Source organism: Xiphias gladius, chromosome 13 (genome assembly GCF_016859285.1).
Source record: "Xiphias gladius isolate SHS-SW01 ecotype Sanya breed wild chromosome 13, ASM1685928v1, whole genome shotgun sequence".
In the NCBI taxonomy this organism is placed as follows: Eukaryota; Metazoa; Chordata; class Actinopteri; order Istiophoriformes; family Xiphiidae; genus Xiphias; species Xiphias gladius.
The window spans coordinates 1,236,251-1,248,288 of NC_053412.1; the positions used below are offsets into that span (position 1 = coordinate 1,236,251).

The 12,038-nt window shown below is 49.5% G+C and overlaps 2 protein-coding genes across 2 annotated transcripts in view; both read left to right on the forward strand.

Annotated features, from left to right (window-relative positions):
* The first annotated feature begins 2,347 nt into the window (after positions 1-2,347).
* Positions 2,348-9,488, forward strand: LOC120798109 (NLR family CARD domain-containing protein 3-like). Its single transcript, XM_040142146.1, has 9 exons — positions 2,348-2,792; positions 3,533-3,625; positions 3,793-3,871; positions 4,030-4,258; positions 4,533-6,330; positions 6,451-6,624; positions 6,884-7,057; positions 7,808-7,854; positions 7,995-9,488. Exons 1-9 carry the CDS (start codon positions 2,659-2,661, stop codon positions 8,573-8,575), a joined length of 3,309 nt encoding a protein of 1,102 aa, XP_039998080.1. The 5' UTR covers positions 2,348-2,658; the 3' UTR covers positions 8,576-9,488.
* Positions 9,489-9,679: 191 nt separating this feature from the next.
* The window catches only part of ephx2 (epoxide hydrolase 2, cytoplasmic), an 8,010-nt gene continuing 5,651 nt past the window's right edge, over positions 9,680-12,038 (forward strand). The window contains exons 1-4 of the mRNA XM_040142612.1: positions 9,680-9,835; positions 11,264-11,342; positions 11,426-11,588; positions 11,784-11,974. Of these exons, the coding sequence (XP_039998546.1) occupies positions 9,732-9,835; positions 11,264-11,342; positions 11,426-11,588; positions 11,784-11,974 (537 nt within the window). The 5' untranslated portion in view covers positions 9,680-9,731. The remainder of the gene's footprint in view (positions 9,836-11,263; positions 11,343-11,425; positions 11,589-11,783; positions 11,975-12,038) is intronic.

Sequence of the window (12,038 nt, forward strand, 5' to 3'; positions counted from 1 at the left end):
GGACGTTTTCACGACGACGCCTGACCGTCAGCGGACAGGGCTCCTTCTTGACCACCGGGGGGCGCCACAACGGAGGGTAACAAAACACGCGACGCACCTGGTCGCTCGGTGACTCCGTATGACGCGACTGTCCCACAGGACGCCTCGTGTGACGTTTCAAAATGCCCGTTCAGTGGTTTTCAACCTGCCCAGTTTCCGTCTGGGCCCCTGACAGGGTCTGGAAGCTGAGACGGGATGTAAGTGAGCGCAATGCTGCCCGAAGGAAGAGGTCTATGAAGAGACAGAATAAAGAGACTATATGTGGGGCTGGTTTTCTCCGTGTGCAGGCTGTCAGGGTGTCAGGGTGTCAGAGGGAGGCTGTGCTTCTGCGATGCGTCTGTAACGAGCTACCGGGACATCAAAATGAAGAACGACGCGTGCAAAAACAAACCCATGGGGTTTTGGGTGCGTCTGGCGGCGCCGGATACGTCAGGAGACAACTGTCCGGTCGGAGCAGGACATGCATGGGGCAACGGGGGCAACATGGCAAACCCGGGTCTGTCGGTCCACCGCTTTGGTCCAGACTGAAATATCTCAACAACTACAGGACAGATTCAGGTGGAATTTTGTGCAGACATTCATGGTCCCCGGAGGACGGACCCTACAGAGTCTGGTTGTCTGATTGATTAGAGCAAGTTAATATTTACGCCACAGTCAGAGGAAATACAATCCAAAAATAAAAAAATTGATCGGAACACAGCGTTGTCTCTCTCCCTGACCTTCTTACACCTCCCCTGTGTCAGGAAGTGTTCTTGTTGTCAACAGTTTATTCTACGGGCCTGTTTTTCCCCGTGTTTCCTCCTCTCCAGCGGATGATGGACTTACATGGGCTGTAAAGCTTCGACTCAGCCATAATAAAAACGATCTTCGACCTCGCACCTGTGGGAGGGAGTGAAGGGAGTGAGTAGGACCGGTCACGCAAACGGGAGCAATAGAGAAAGAAGTGAGCTGCTGGACAGAAAAGTGACCTGACCTGAGTGAGTACGGCTCTGCGTGAATTCTCTCCGCTTCAGTCTCTTAATGTGTCCGCTTCGTCGGAAACCAGCTGGTCCATCTGTGCTCCTTTGTTCCACCGGATAATCGGATCTGATCACTGGTTTCTCTGCTCTCTCGTTTTTACAAACTGCTCATCCTCACAGTGTTGGAGGTGCAATTATTCTGGAATAGCATTATAACAATGTAAACAGATCATAAGAGATGACCTCCACACAATGATGGTCCTATTGATTAGGATTTAAAATTGATCCAAACAACTGTTTGATTTATTGCTCTGCTCTCTCTCTCTCTCTCTCTCTCATCAGGTTATACTGATGTTATCTCCAACATGGAAAGGTATGTTACACTCACACATTGCAGTTTGTGTATTTTTATTCAACACACTAAGAAGAGAATGCAGCCCATTGTCAGGGAGGTCCTCTAGTAAGGCTGTAGATTACCGCGTTTGAGCGTTGGATGGACGTCTTTCTGACGCATGAGCCAGTTTCACCTAGTGCTGGAACTGTCTTCTGGACTTTGAAATGTCAGTTAACCAATGAGGACTGTTAAGCATTTTTATCGTGGCCTCCCTGTTTACAAGACAGGTGATAAGGAAGAAGGTTCATATTTATCTTTCAATCAAATGTTTCAACTCAATGTTTGTGTCGATGTTTCAACTTGTTCTTTTAAAACGAGTGATATGGTTGTTTTTTTTCACGTGTCTTCAGCTGCTTTTAACCATTCTTCTGCAGTTGCGTTGCTGCTACTGTTCAGAACATTTACATAATGTTTGGTTTCGTTACACGTTTGAACGTACAAACGTTTAACGTTGAAATTTAAATGCGTTGGCTGACATGTATGCAAATCTAAAAGGTGAGTTTGATGAATTAACACATTTTAACTTGTCGCGTAGAATCAGTTCAACTACAGTTTTCTTTAACCGTATTTTGGTTACATTTCAGACATTTTTATGAGACGCCTCCATTCGGTCAAATAAGCTTAAATTCCCAGATGAATACAGGTACTGCATCACCTGTTTTCATTTGCAGGGACCCCTCTACAATTAGCAGTCTTCCCATTTGCCGATGGTGGCTGAGACCGCACAGCCCTGTCATCTGTCATCCCGTAAAGTTTGCTTTTACAGCTACTTACACCCTTTTCCTGGACAAGGTTAATCGGTGATGGATAAGGCCGTCATTGCCAGAACATTCTTCATGAGGTTACAAAGTCCTTTGTGACAGTAAATCGGATTCTCAAGTACCCGTTTTTTTATGTTAAAAATAAATGTTTGTTTGTGTCTTTTACCTGAGGGGAAAAAAGAAAAAAGAAAAAAAAAAAAAAGGCTGAAGGTAACTCAAGCTTATTCGGAGCTTTTCTGGTGATCAGTGGGTGTTGATCCTGACAGATGAACTGATAAGTTAAATGAGTGAAATGAAATAAATTAAAGGAGTGGAGCAGAATACTTTTCTTGTTGATTTCTAGAGGACAAAAAAGTTTATTTTCCTCCCTGGCGGTCTTTTTCTCCGCTAACAGCGGTCCATTGGTAGGGACCTAAACCTGAAACCAGCTGTGTGAATCAGAATCAAGCTGTCACGCGCATTAAAATGTATTCATGCTCTAACTGGCATTGGCCCAGGTTATAAGATGCGGTGTGTTTCTGTCAGGATTCAGCGGGAGACAAGAGACTCCCCTGTACCCAGCTGTGTGTCCCTGAAGAGTGATCGCTCTAAAGGTTCCCCTCTTAACTTCAGAGATGGACGCCACTCGTTTGAAAGAAGGTAATAATCTCGTCAAACCTCAGACACGGACATTAGCATTACACTCCTCCTCAAATGAAAGTTACGTAACATAATATAGACTGAGGTCTAAACTAGAGAAAGGTAACACGTGTTGCTGTGGAGTAGTTCTGTATCTCATCCCCCCCCAATGTGTGCATGATAGTCTTTCCTCTTTCCGAGCCACTGACCATGGCCACGACAAGGCCCCGTTGGCCTTGACAAAGCAGCCAGTGAAATCAGATGTAATAAGACAAGTCACCTTTGGTCAGAAGGAGACTGGGCCACGTACATCCCTAGGTCATGAACCTATTCCACTGCCAATGGTGCATATACCACACCTCTCTATGGTATGTCAAGACATTGTTCTGTGGTCCCCTGAGGACCAGGAGACAAATGTGGTAGGACTTACAGCGCTATGGGTGGAGGGTTGCCATGCGATGAGGAATTCTTTAAGATATCAAGCTCTGGTGCATGAGTGTGGAGCCAGAGGTTTCCAAGCGTGGCTATCGCCCCGGTGAAATTGGCTGTCGGCTTTCAGTTCACCAATATCTGAATACTCTGGGCATCAAAAGCAAGAGAAACAGGACTGTGTATCAAAGAATGGGGTTGGAATGAAAACGGAGCCTCTCGGTGAATCCGAAAAGTAGGCGGCAGGAAAGCAGCACCCTAGTGGGCCAATTCCTGCTCCTCTAATGCTTGTACTCGTCATCCACGTTGTGTCCATCTTGTGTTTGTTCCAGGTTTTCGCGTGAGAAACCAGACTCCCCTGTACCCAGCGTCCTCTCCATGAAGAGTGACTGGTCATTAGGTCACCCAGTTAACTTCAGAGACGGGTTTGTTTTTGTTTTTGTTCTATAGCGAGAGTTAAATCATTATGTCACATGAAAATCGTCATAGCAGCCTTTACAGCGACGTTCACCTGTAGTTTGCAAAAATGGCCACAAATCCTTGTTAACAACCTGTGTGTGTGTCTCTGCCTGTGTTTGTGCATTTCCTTCAGAGTTGACCAGGAGAGGTCAGAGATCCCCAGTGGTCAGTCTGTCCAGGAGCGTCAGACAGACCCGGATACCATATTTACGGTTTGTACGTGCACGGCACTTCTCACTTCCAACAATATTGAAACGAAAAAACAACCGGTCTGCTCTCTTCTCTTCAGTGAAGCGGGCTGTCGGTCAACCTACGACGGTCAGATTCCTTGTTGTGACTCATTTGATTTATATCCACCGCTCTGATCCAGGGTCTTGAAGAGAACATTGTCGCTTTTGTGAAGAGAGAGCTGAAGAGGCTCCTGAAGGTTTTAGATCCAGGTTACTCAGACAGCTCGGAGAGGCAGAGGGAGGACGAGGAGGTGTTGGACGGTGAGGACGAGGAGCAGAGGAGGAGCAGCAGAGAGGCATTTCTGAAGATCACACTGAACTTCCTGAGGAGAATGAGGCAGGGGGAGCTGGCTGACTCTCTGCAGAGCAGTAAGAAAACGTTTTATAAAATGTGACACGATGTTGTTTGGGTCTCTGCCGGATTTTGGCATTTGATCTTAACATGTGTCTCCCTTTGTTGTGACGGTGTTTGACGCAGGTCTTTATGGTGAAAAGATGAAGAGAGGTTTAAGAAATGAAAGATGGTCCCATTTTAAAACTACCATAAATGTAGACATTTATGGAGGTGGCAAAGTAGATAGTAATTAAACCACATTTTCAGTAATATCTGCTCAGTGATATTATTTGTTGCTTGTTCGTTAAGAAATGGTTGCTCCACCATGCCAGAGAAAACTGAAATCTTCCTTGAAGGAGAAGTTCCAGTGTGTGTTCGAGGGGGTCTCTAAAGCAGGAAACCCAGCTCTTCTGAATCAGATCTACACGGAGCTCTACGTCACAGAGGGAGGGACTGGAGGGGTCAATGAAGAACATGAGGTCAGGCAGATTGAAACGGCATCCAGGAAACCAGCCAGACCGGAGACAACAATCAGACAGGAAGACTTCTTTAAACCCTTACCTGGAAGAAGTCGACCAATCAGAACAGTGGTGACGAAGGGAGTGGCCGGCATTGGGAAAACAGTCCTAACACAGAAGTTCACTCTGGACTGGGCTGAAGGCAAAGCCAACCAGGACATACAGTTCACGTTTCCGTTCACCTTCAGAGAGCTGAATGTGCTGAAAGAGAAAAAGTTCAGCTTGGTGGAACTGGTTCATCACTTCTTCATTGAAACCAAAGAAGCGGGAATCCGCAGGTTTGACGCGTTCCAGGTTGCGTTCATCTTTGACGGTCTGGACGAGTGTCGACTTCCTCTGGACTTCCACAACGCCGAGATCCTGACTGATGTCACAGAGCCCACCTCAGTGGACGTGCTGCTGACGAACCTCATCAGGGGGAGACTGCTTCCCTCCGCTCGCATCTGGATAACCACACGACCTGCAGCGGCCAATCAGATCCCTCCCGAGTGTGTCGACATGGTGACAGAGGTCAGAGGGTTCACTGACCCACAGAAGGTGGAGTACTTCAGGAAGAGATTCAGAGATGAGGAGCAGGCCAGCAGGATCATCTCCCACATCAAGACATCCCGAAGCCTCCACATCATGTGCCACATCCCGGTCTTCTGCTGGATCACCGCTACAGTTCTGGAGGATGTGTTGAAAACCCGGGAGGGAGGAGGGCTGCCCAAGACCCTGACTGAGATGTACATCCACTTCCTGGTGGTTCAGCTAAAACTGAAGAAAGTCAAGTATAATGAAGGAGCGCAGACAGATCCACACTGGAGTCCAGAGAGCAGGGAGATGATTGAGTCTCTGGGAAAACTGGCTTTTGAGCAGCTGCAGAAAGGAAACCTGATCTTCTACGAACCGGACCTGACAGGGTGTGGCATCGATATCAGAGCAGCCTCAGTTTACTCAGGAGTGTTCACACAGATCTTCAAAGAGGAGAGAGGGCTGTACCAGGACAATGTCTTCTGCTTCGTCCATCTGAGTGTTCAGGAGTTTCTGGCTGCTCTTCATGTCCATCTGACCTTCATCAACTCTGGAGTCAATCTGCTGTCAGACAAGAAATCGACCTCCCAGACGTCTGAAACATTAACAAGCAAATCCGAATTCTTCTACCAAAGCGCTGTGGACAAGGCCCTACGGAGTCCAAATGGACACCTGGACTTGTTCCTCCGCTTCTTCCTGGGTTTTTCGCAGCAGACCAATCAGACTCTCCTACGAGGCCTGCTGCCACAGACAGGAAGTGGCTCACTGACCAATCAGGAAACCGTCCAGTACATCAAGAAGAAGATCGAAGAGACTCCTTCTGCAGAGAAAAGCATCAATCTGTTCCACTGTCTGAATGAACTGAATGATGGTTTTCTAGTGACGAAGATCCAGCAGTCCCTGAGTTCAGGAAGTCTCTCCACAGATGAACTCTCTCCTGCTCAATGGTCAGCTCTGGGCTTCATCTTACTGTCGTCAGAAAAAGATCTGGACGTGTTTGACCTGAAGAAATACTCTGCTTCAGAGGAGGCTCTTCTGAGGCTGCTGCCAGTGGTCAAGGCCTCCAACAAAGCTCTGTAAGTACAGAGATAACTGATAGATCTGGGACAGTTTGAGCTGTTGTGTTATATTGTTGCCTGATACCTAAGTGTTGGCAGTTAATTGAATCATGTTTTTGCTCATTGTTGTTTCTTCAGGCTGAGCGGCTGTAACCTCACAGGGAGAAGCTGTGAAGCTCTGGCCTCAGTCCTCAGCTCCCAGTCCTGTAGTCTGAGAGAGCTGGACCTGAGTAACAACGACCTGCAGGATTCAGGAGTGAAGCTGCTTTCTGCTGGACTGGAGAGTCCACACTGCAAAGTAGAAACTCTCAGGTTAGAATTTAGCACATTTAGGGCAACACTGAGACAATGAAAGTGTTTTCGATTTTCTCTGCTTTTACGAATGTCAAGTAGTAAAGTTTCCCATCCCTTAATTTAGTTGTCAGAATTTAGATTTGTGATCCTGTCACAAGTTGAGCCAAAACTTTACCAAAACAGAAGTTGAAGCCGATCAGTCTGTATTCGATCGTTTGTTATGCGTTAACCCTACTAATAAAGATGATCTTACATGTATCTCGTGCACGTTTTGCAGGCTGTCAGGCTGTCTGGTCACAGACGAAGGCTGTGCTTCTCTGGCCTCAGCTCTGAGCTCCAACCCCTCCCATCTGAGAGAGCTGGACCTGAGCTACAATCATCCAGGAGGCTCGGGACTGAAGCTGCTGTCTGCCGGACTGGAGGATCCACGCTGGAGACTGGACACCCTAAGGTATGGAGAGGCCCTGCTGCAGGCGGAACTGACGTCCTCCTATTACCTTCATTTTCCAGTTTGCTATCACGCCGCTGTATTTCTGTATATTGATTTGCACGTACGTGTATTCGTTTGCATTGATATTAATCGTGTTCAGTTGAAATCCCCCGTGTCTCAAATGGAAACCCACGTCTGGGAGATCACCTGAGATCAGGTAGTTGGTATCAGGGAGCATAGCCGGGTCTTAAACACACATGAAAGGCTGATAAAAATCCAGTAAAAGGGGTTTAAAGTGAGGTCAAAGAACTTTGATCTTGATGAGTTAGGCTTTGCTAGAATTCAAGGGGAACCGCAACGTGCTGACGCTTCACTGGTTATTTACAATAGGTATAGTATTCTGCTGCATGCTTATCTGATGCTTATCTGAGGCCAGAATTCAAGAGAAACCTGTTCTCTGCATAGATATGGGAGGATGGATCGCACTGCCTCTGTTGAGTAGGTGGTTCTCGCCCCTTTAAGCCGGGCGCAGCCATTTTGTTTATGGGGTGTAGCTCCCGCGGGAGAATCCTCATTGCTGCTCGGATCCTTCGCTTGTTTAGAGCTGATCCCATTCAGCCAAATCTAACTGTGTGACCATTTTCAAGTGTTTCCAGCTGGACCTACGCCGCTCACATCGTGACCTGTGTAAACAACCCGAGCTGTTGACTAATGCGCACGAGTGGCGTGCGTCCATAATCTGCCTTTCTGAATTTGTGTGTCCTCCCTCAGAGTGGACCACGGTGGAGCCCGGAGGTTGAAGCCAGGTCTGAGGAAGTGTAAGTGTGTTTGTAGCTTGATAGCCTCGCGGTGACATTCTCTCATCAAACACCTACTTGTCCCGAGGATGATGATCACTGAGAGCAACCTACCTGCACTTTGTGAAACTCGGCTTTTGCATTGTCTCTTGTTATCGTAGATGCCTGTGAACTCACATTCGACCCAAACACAGCACACAGAAACCTCCGGCTGTCCGACGGTAACAGAAAGGTGGAAACGGTGAAAGAGCAGCAGCCCTATCCCGGTCATCCCGGGAGATTCGACGACTGCCTTCAGCTGCTGTGTAGAGATGCTCTCACTGGACGCCGTTACTGGGAGGCTGAGTGGAAGGGAATGGTTTGTATAGGAGTGACCTACAGAGCGATCGGCAGGAAGGGAGACGGGGCTGACTGCTTACTTGGAGGGAATGATCAGTCCTGGAGTCTGTACTGCTCTGGGAAAACTTACTCTGTCCATCACAACACCGAGAGAATTGACATACGTTCCCCATCGTGCTTCTCCGACAGGGTGGCAGTGTATGTGGACTGGCCCTCGGGCACTGTGTCCTTCTACAGCGTCTCCCGGGACACGCGGACCCATCTGCACACCTTCCACACCACGTTCACTGAACCCGTGTACCCGGCATTTAGGGTTGGGTTTCATTTGAGGTTATTTGGTTCTTCGGTCTCTCTGGGTGAGCTGCGGGAGAGAGACCCGCCCCCCCGGTCGAAGAAACATTGAGACCCGGGGCGAAAGATGAATCTGGAGACACACGTGACAAATCATTTTACCAAACAGGAGGGAAACAGTGCGTTTGTTGGGCGCTGTTGTACATCAGCGGATTAATCCACATTTGGTGCTGTAGTGAGCATTTGGGGCATCAGGACGGTGTGTGTGTGTGACTCCAGTGAAACTACAGTGTGTGTGTGTGTTCGTGTTCATGGTGATGGAGGAACATGTCACCCAGTGCAAGAGTGTGGCTGAATGATGGGTTTTTAATAGTTTCTAGAAACAGTGGAGCTCTATGGCTGAGAGGAACCGGATACATCAGACTGTGATACACACACACACACACACACACACACACACACACACACACACACAGTACTCGTTAATAGGAGACATTGAGTGTCGGTTGACTTATTCTTTAAGGTAAATATAAAAACACTTATGTCAGTGGATGGTTTCTCTTCTATAAACTAGAATGTGAAGGCTTTTGTGACGATAGCGGAGCTCTACTGACATACTGGCTCCTGCGTTTATGTTTTCTGAACCAACCGTCTGCCAACGTTCGTAACGTGTGTGTGACTCGTAGGAGTGCCTGTTGTAACAGGTGAGCCTGTTTTTAACTCTGGCCCGAGCCTCGCCCTGGCCTGACGCGGGCCATCCAGCTCTACTTCTGCTACGGTTGAACTTTTGTCTGTGATCTTTGTTTAAAGAGACAACAGAACTGTAGAACCAATGTTGCCAAATCAATGACTAATGCTGAATTTCAGGTTTGTAAATAAAAAAGGGCTACGCCTGCATAAGATCTGTGTGGAGGTCTGAGTCTTTGTCGCAGGTATTTGGTTTAGATTTAAATTTGCAGGAGAAAGTAATAAAATTTGCACAAAAAAAGTTATAAATCAAACTATTAAATAAAATCCTTGTTTGATTTTTAGGAAACCATCACAATAAGTGGCTGCAAACGAACGGTTTTTGCACAAAAAAGGTTAGAGCGAGCATTTCATGTGAAACTTGGACGAGGGAAAATGATTTCTCTGTCAAGTAGGTTTCACAAAACCGCAGGTCAGGAGATATTCACAAAGGGGTTGGTTTCCGAGTCACGTGGGAGCAGCGCAACCGGGCGCAACGCTTCCCCCGCCAACCGCCATCCTGCCACCCAGACCCGGGCGACATGGCCGAGAAGAAAGTCGCGCTGTTCAGCCTGTGGGGGGTCGCGGTCTCCTCACGACCCGAGGCGGTTTTCCACGAGTCGGAGGAGCGGCACGACCTGCCGGGGTAAGGGGAGTCCGCTACGCAACACCCTCACGCTGTAGAAAATGCCGGGCTGGCTCCGAAGTCCGGATCGAAGTTGAAGAGCTCGCTCTCGTTGAGAAAAAATAAAAGCCTCAAATGCATAAAGAAGGTCGAGTAACCCGCGGGCGCTGGGGGGCGGTTCGGGGACGTGTAGGTGCTGCGTGACTTTGGGAAAGTTTGATCAGAAATGGAGCAGGTTTGGGGTTTTGTTCCTGTTTCGTAGTGCGTCTCGTGAAACGGCGAGTCTGCCTGAAATCTGAAAATCTGATCCATGTCGCAGGCGAGTTCAGAGGGACAGGTACGGGGGAGCTACATGGCCAAAACTAAGTGGACACCTGAACTCGGGCGGGGTTTTGGCCGAGTGTCACGACGAAACATCTGGCAGCGCGCACCACCAGCCGCACCAGGTCCCGCGACCCTCAAAGCGTCGCGGAGACTAACTCGGTACCATGTCCGTGTCTGACCGTGCTACGTGCGGACAGTTTTTAGTCCAAGGGTCAGCGGCCCCCTGGTCTCTGGTCTAAAGCAAACGGCCTCGTCCGGCCCGGAGCTGAGCGACAGTGAGTCGTGCGACCGGGAACCGGTGCACATCCTTCTTTTTCATCGTCGCGTCGTCCCCCACGCGCCGACCTGGAACCGACTCGGGTGCGTTATTCACACACCTCGACAAATAAATCGATACATAAAATAAATATAAAATCAATAGATGAAGAGGTTTTGTAGAACTGAGCCGGACGAATTCTACATATGTCTGAGACCCCAAACCCCGGCAGGACAATCCAGCATCGTGGAGTTTGTCATCCGTCATGATTTGCCTCCTTCATGGTTTATGCCTTTTACTCCGGACTCCGTAGAACCCGAAGCGACCTCTGAAGAAGCATCGGAGGATCCGGTTGGCGCAAGCGGTTGCACGATTTCCGTCCGTTGACGTGCTTCCCCAAATTCGATGGCGTTTCTGACTTGAAACGTTTGATTTTCTAGTTTCCTGAACTCCGCTGTTGTGTTCTGGTCAGACGATATGACACACACACACACACACACACACACACACACACACACACACACCAACCCAAATGTGGACCGTTTCTGTCAAAGATCGGGTGTTTTGATTGATAAATGGGGAACAGGTGAGCAGGTGGAAGGGACAGGGGGTACAATTTAAAAGGTCCGGGGACATCTGGTGGGCGGACGAGGAATTGCAGGTCCGGGGAGGTGAAGGGGGAGGACATGGCTTTGGAGACGGGAGCCGAGGGCCTTCCAGAACCTGTGCTACCGGTGTGTTTGGCCTCACCTCAACGTCCCCGGACAGACTCTCGTGTGAACGTCGGAGACTCGTTCGTGTTGCCGGCATGTCGTCCGGCATCCTGCTGTTTTTCTGTCCCAGGTTAATTTTAGTGCCGTGGTTTTCAGCGGTTTCCTGTCCAGCGTGGCGTCGCGGGAGGACAGCGCCATGAGCCGGGCGGAGAGAGGCGAGATCACACTGTCTCAGGTGGGCGAAGCCGCGAGCCGCTTACTTCGGAAGTCGCCCGCCGATTTACTGCCTCAGCACTGTGTGTGTGTGTGTGTGTGTAGATGATCCCAGTGTTTGAGGAGGAGTGTGTGAGGGAGGCCCGGGTCAGGGGCGTGACTCTGCCGTCCCACTGGTCCGTCGGACGCCTGCTGGAGGAGCTGGGAGAGGCCGCGACGGACGTCCGACCGGCCGTGCTGAAGACGGCCGCCCGTCTGCGTCGCAGCGGTACGCACAACGCCGAACCTGCCGAGTGCGTCTCGACAGAAGCTGTCAAACTGTTCATTCGACACCCATGATTTGTTTCTGGTGATGAAAAATGTCGCCCCTGGCAACAGCGGGATGATACTGCGGTATGTGTTGTCCACGCACTGAACTGAGGCTCACTCAAACGCCGCTACGTCTCCGTCCCCGTCCCTTCAGGGTTCCTGACAGCCGTGCTGGCCAATCACTGGCTGGATGACGCTGCGGCCGGAGACGCTGCGGCCCGCCTTCTCTCCCTGCTGGGGGCCCACTTCGACCTGGTGCTCCAGTCCTGCCGCGCGGGTCACAGGGTCCCCGAGCCCGCCATGTTCGGCTCCGCTCTGCAGCACCTGGGGGTGACACCACAGCAGGTAGGTTCTTCCATCAGATAAAAGGTTTCTGCTGGAACATAATGTCGGTTAAACCCTGGTCTCA

Excerpts from the sequence above, each read along its gene's own strand:
- LOC120798109 (XM_040142146.1), top strand. The coding sequence starts at position 2,659 with ATGCGGTGTGTTTCTGTCAGGATTCAGCGGGAGACAAGAGACTCCCCT. Across the intron at positions 3,626-3,792 it reads CCAGTTAACTTCAGAGACGG|AGTTGACCAGGAGAGGTCAG; the intron begins GTTTGTTTTTGT and ends CATTTCCTTCAG. Across the intron at positions 6,625-6,883 it reads TGCAAAGTAGAAACTCTCAG|GCTGTCAGGCTGTCTGGTCA; the intron begins GTTAGAATTTAG and ends CACGTTTTGCAG.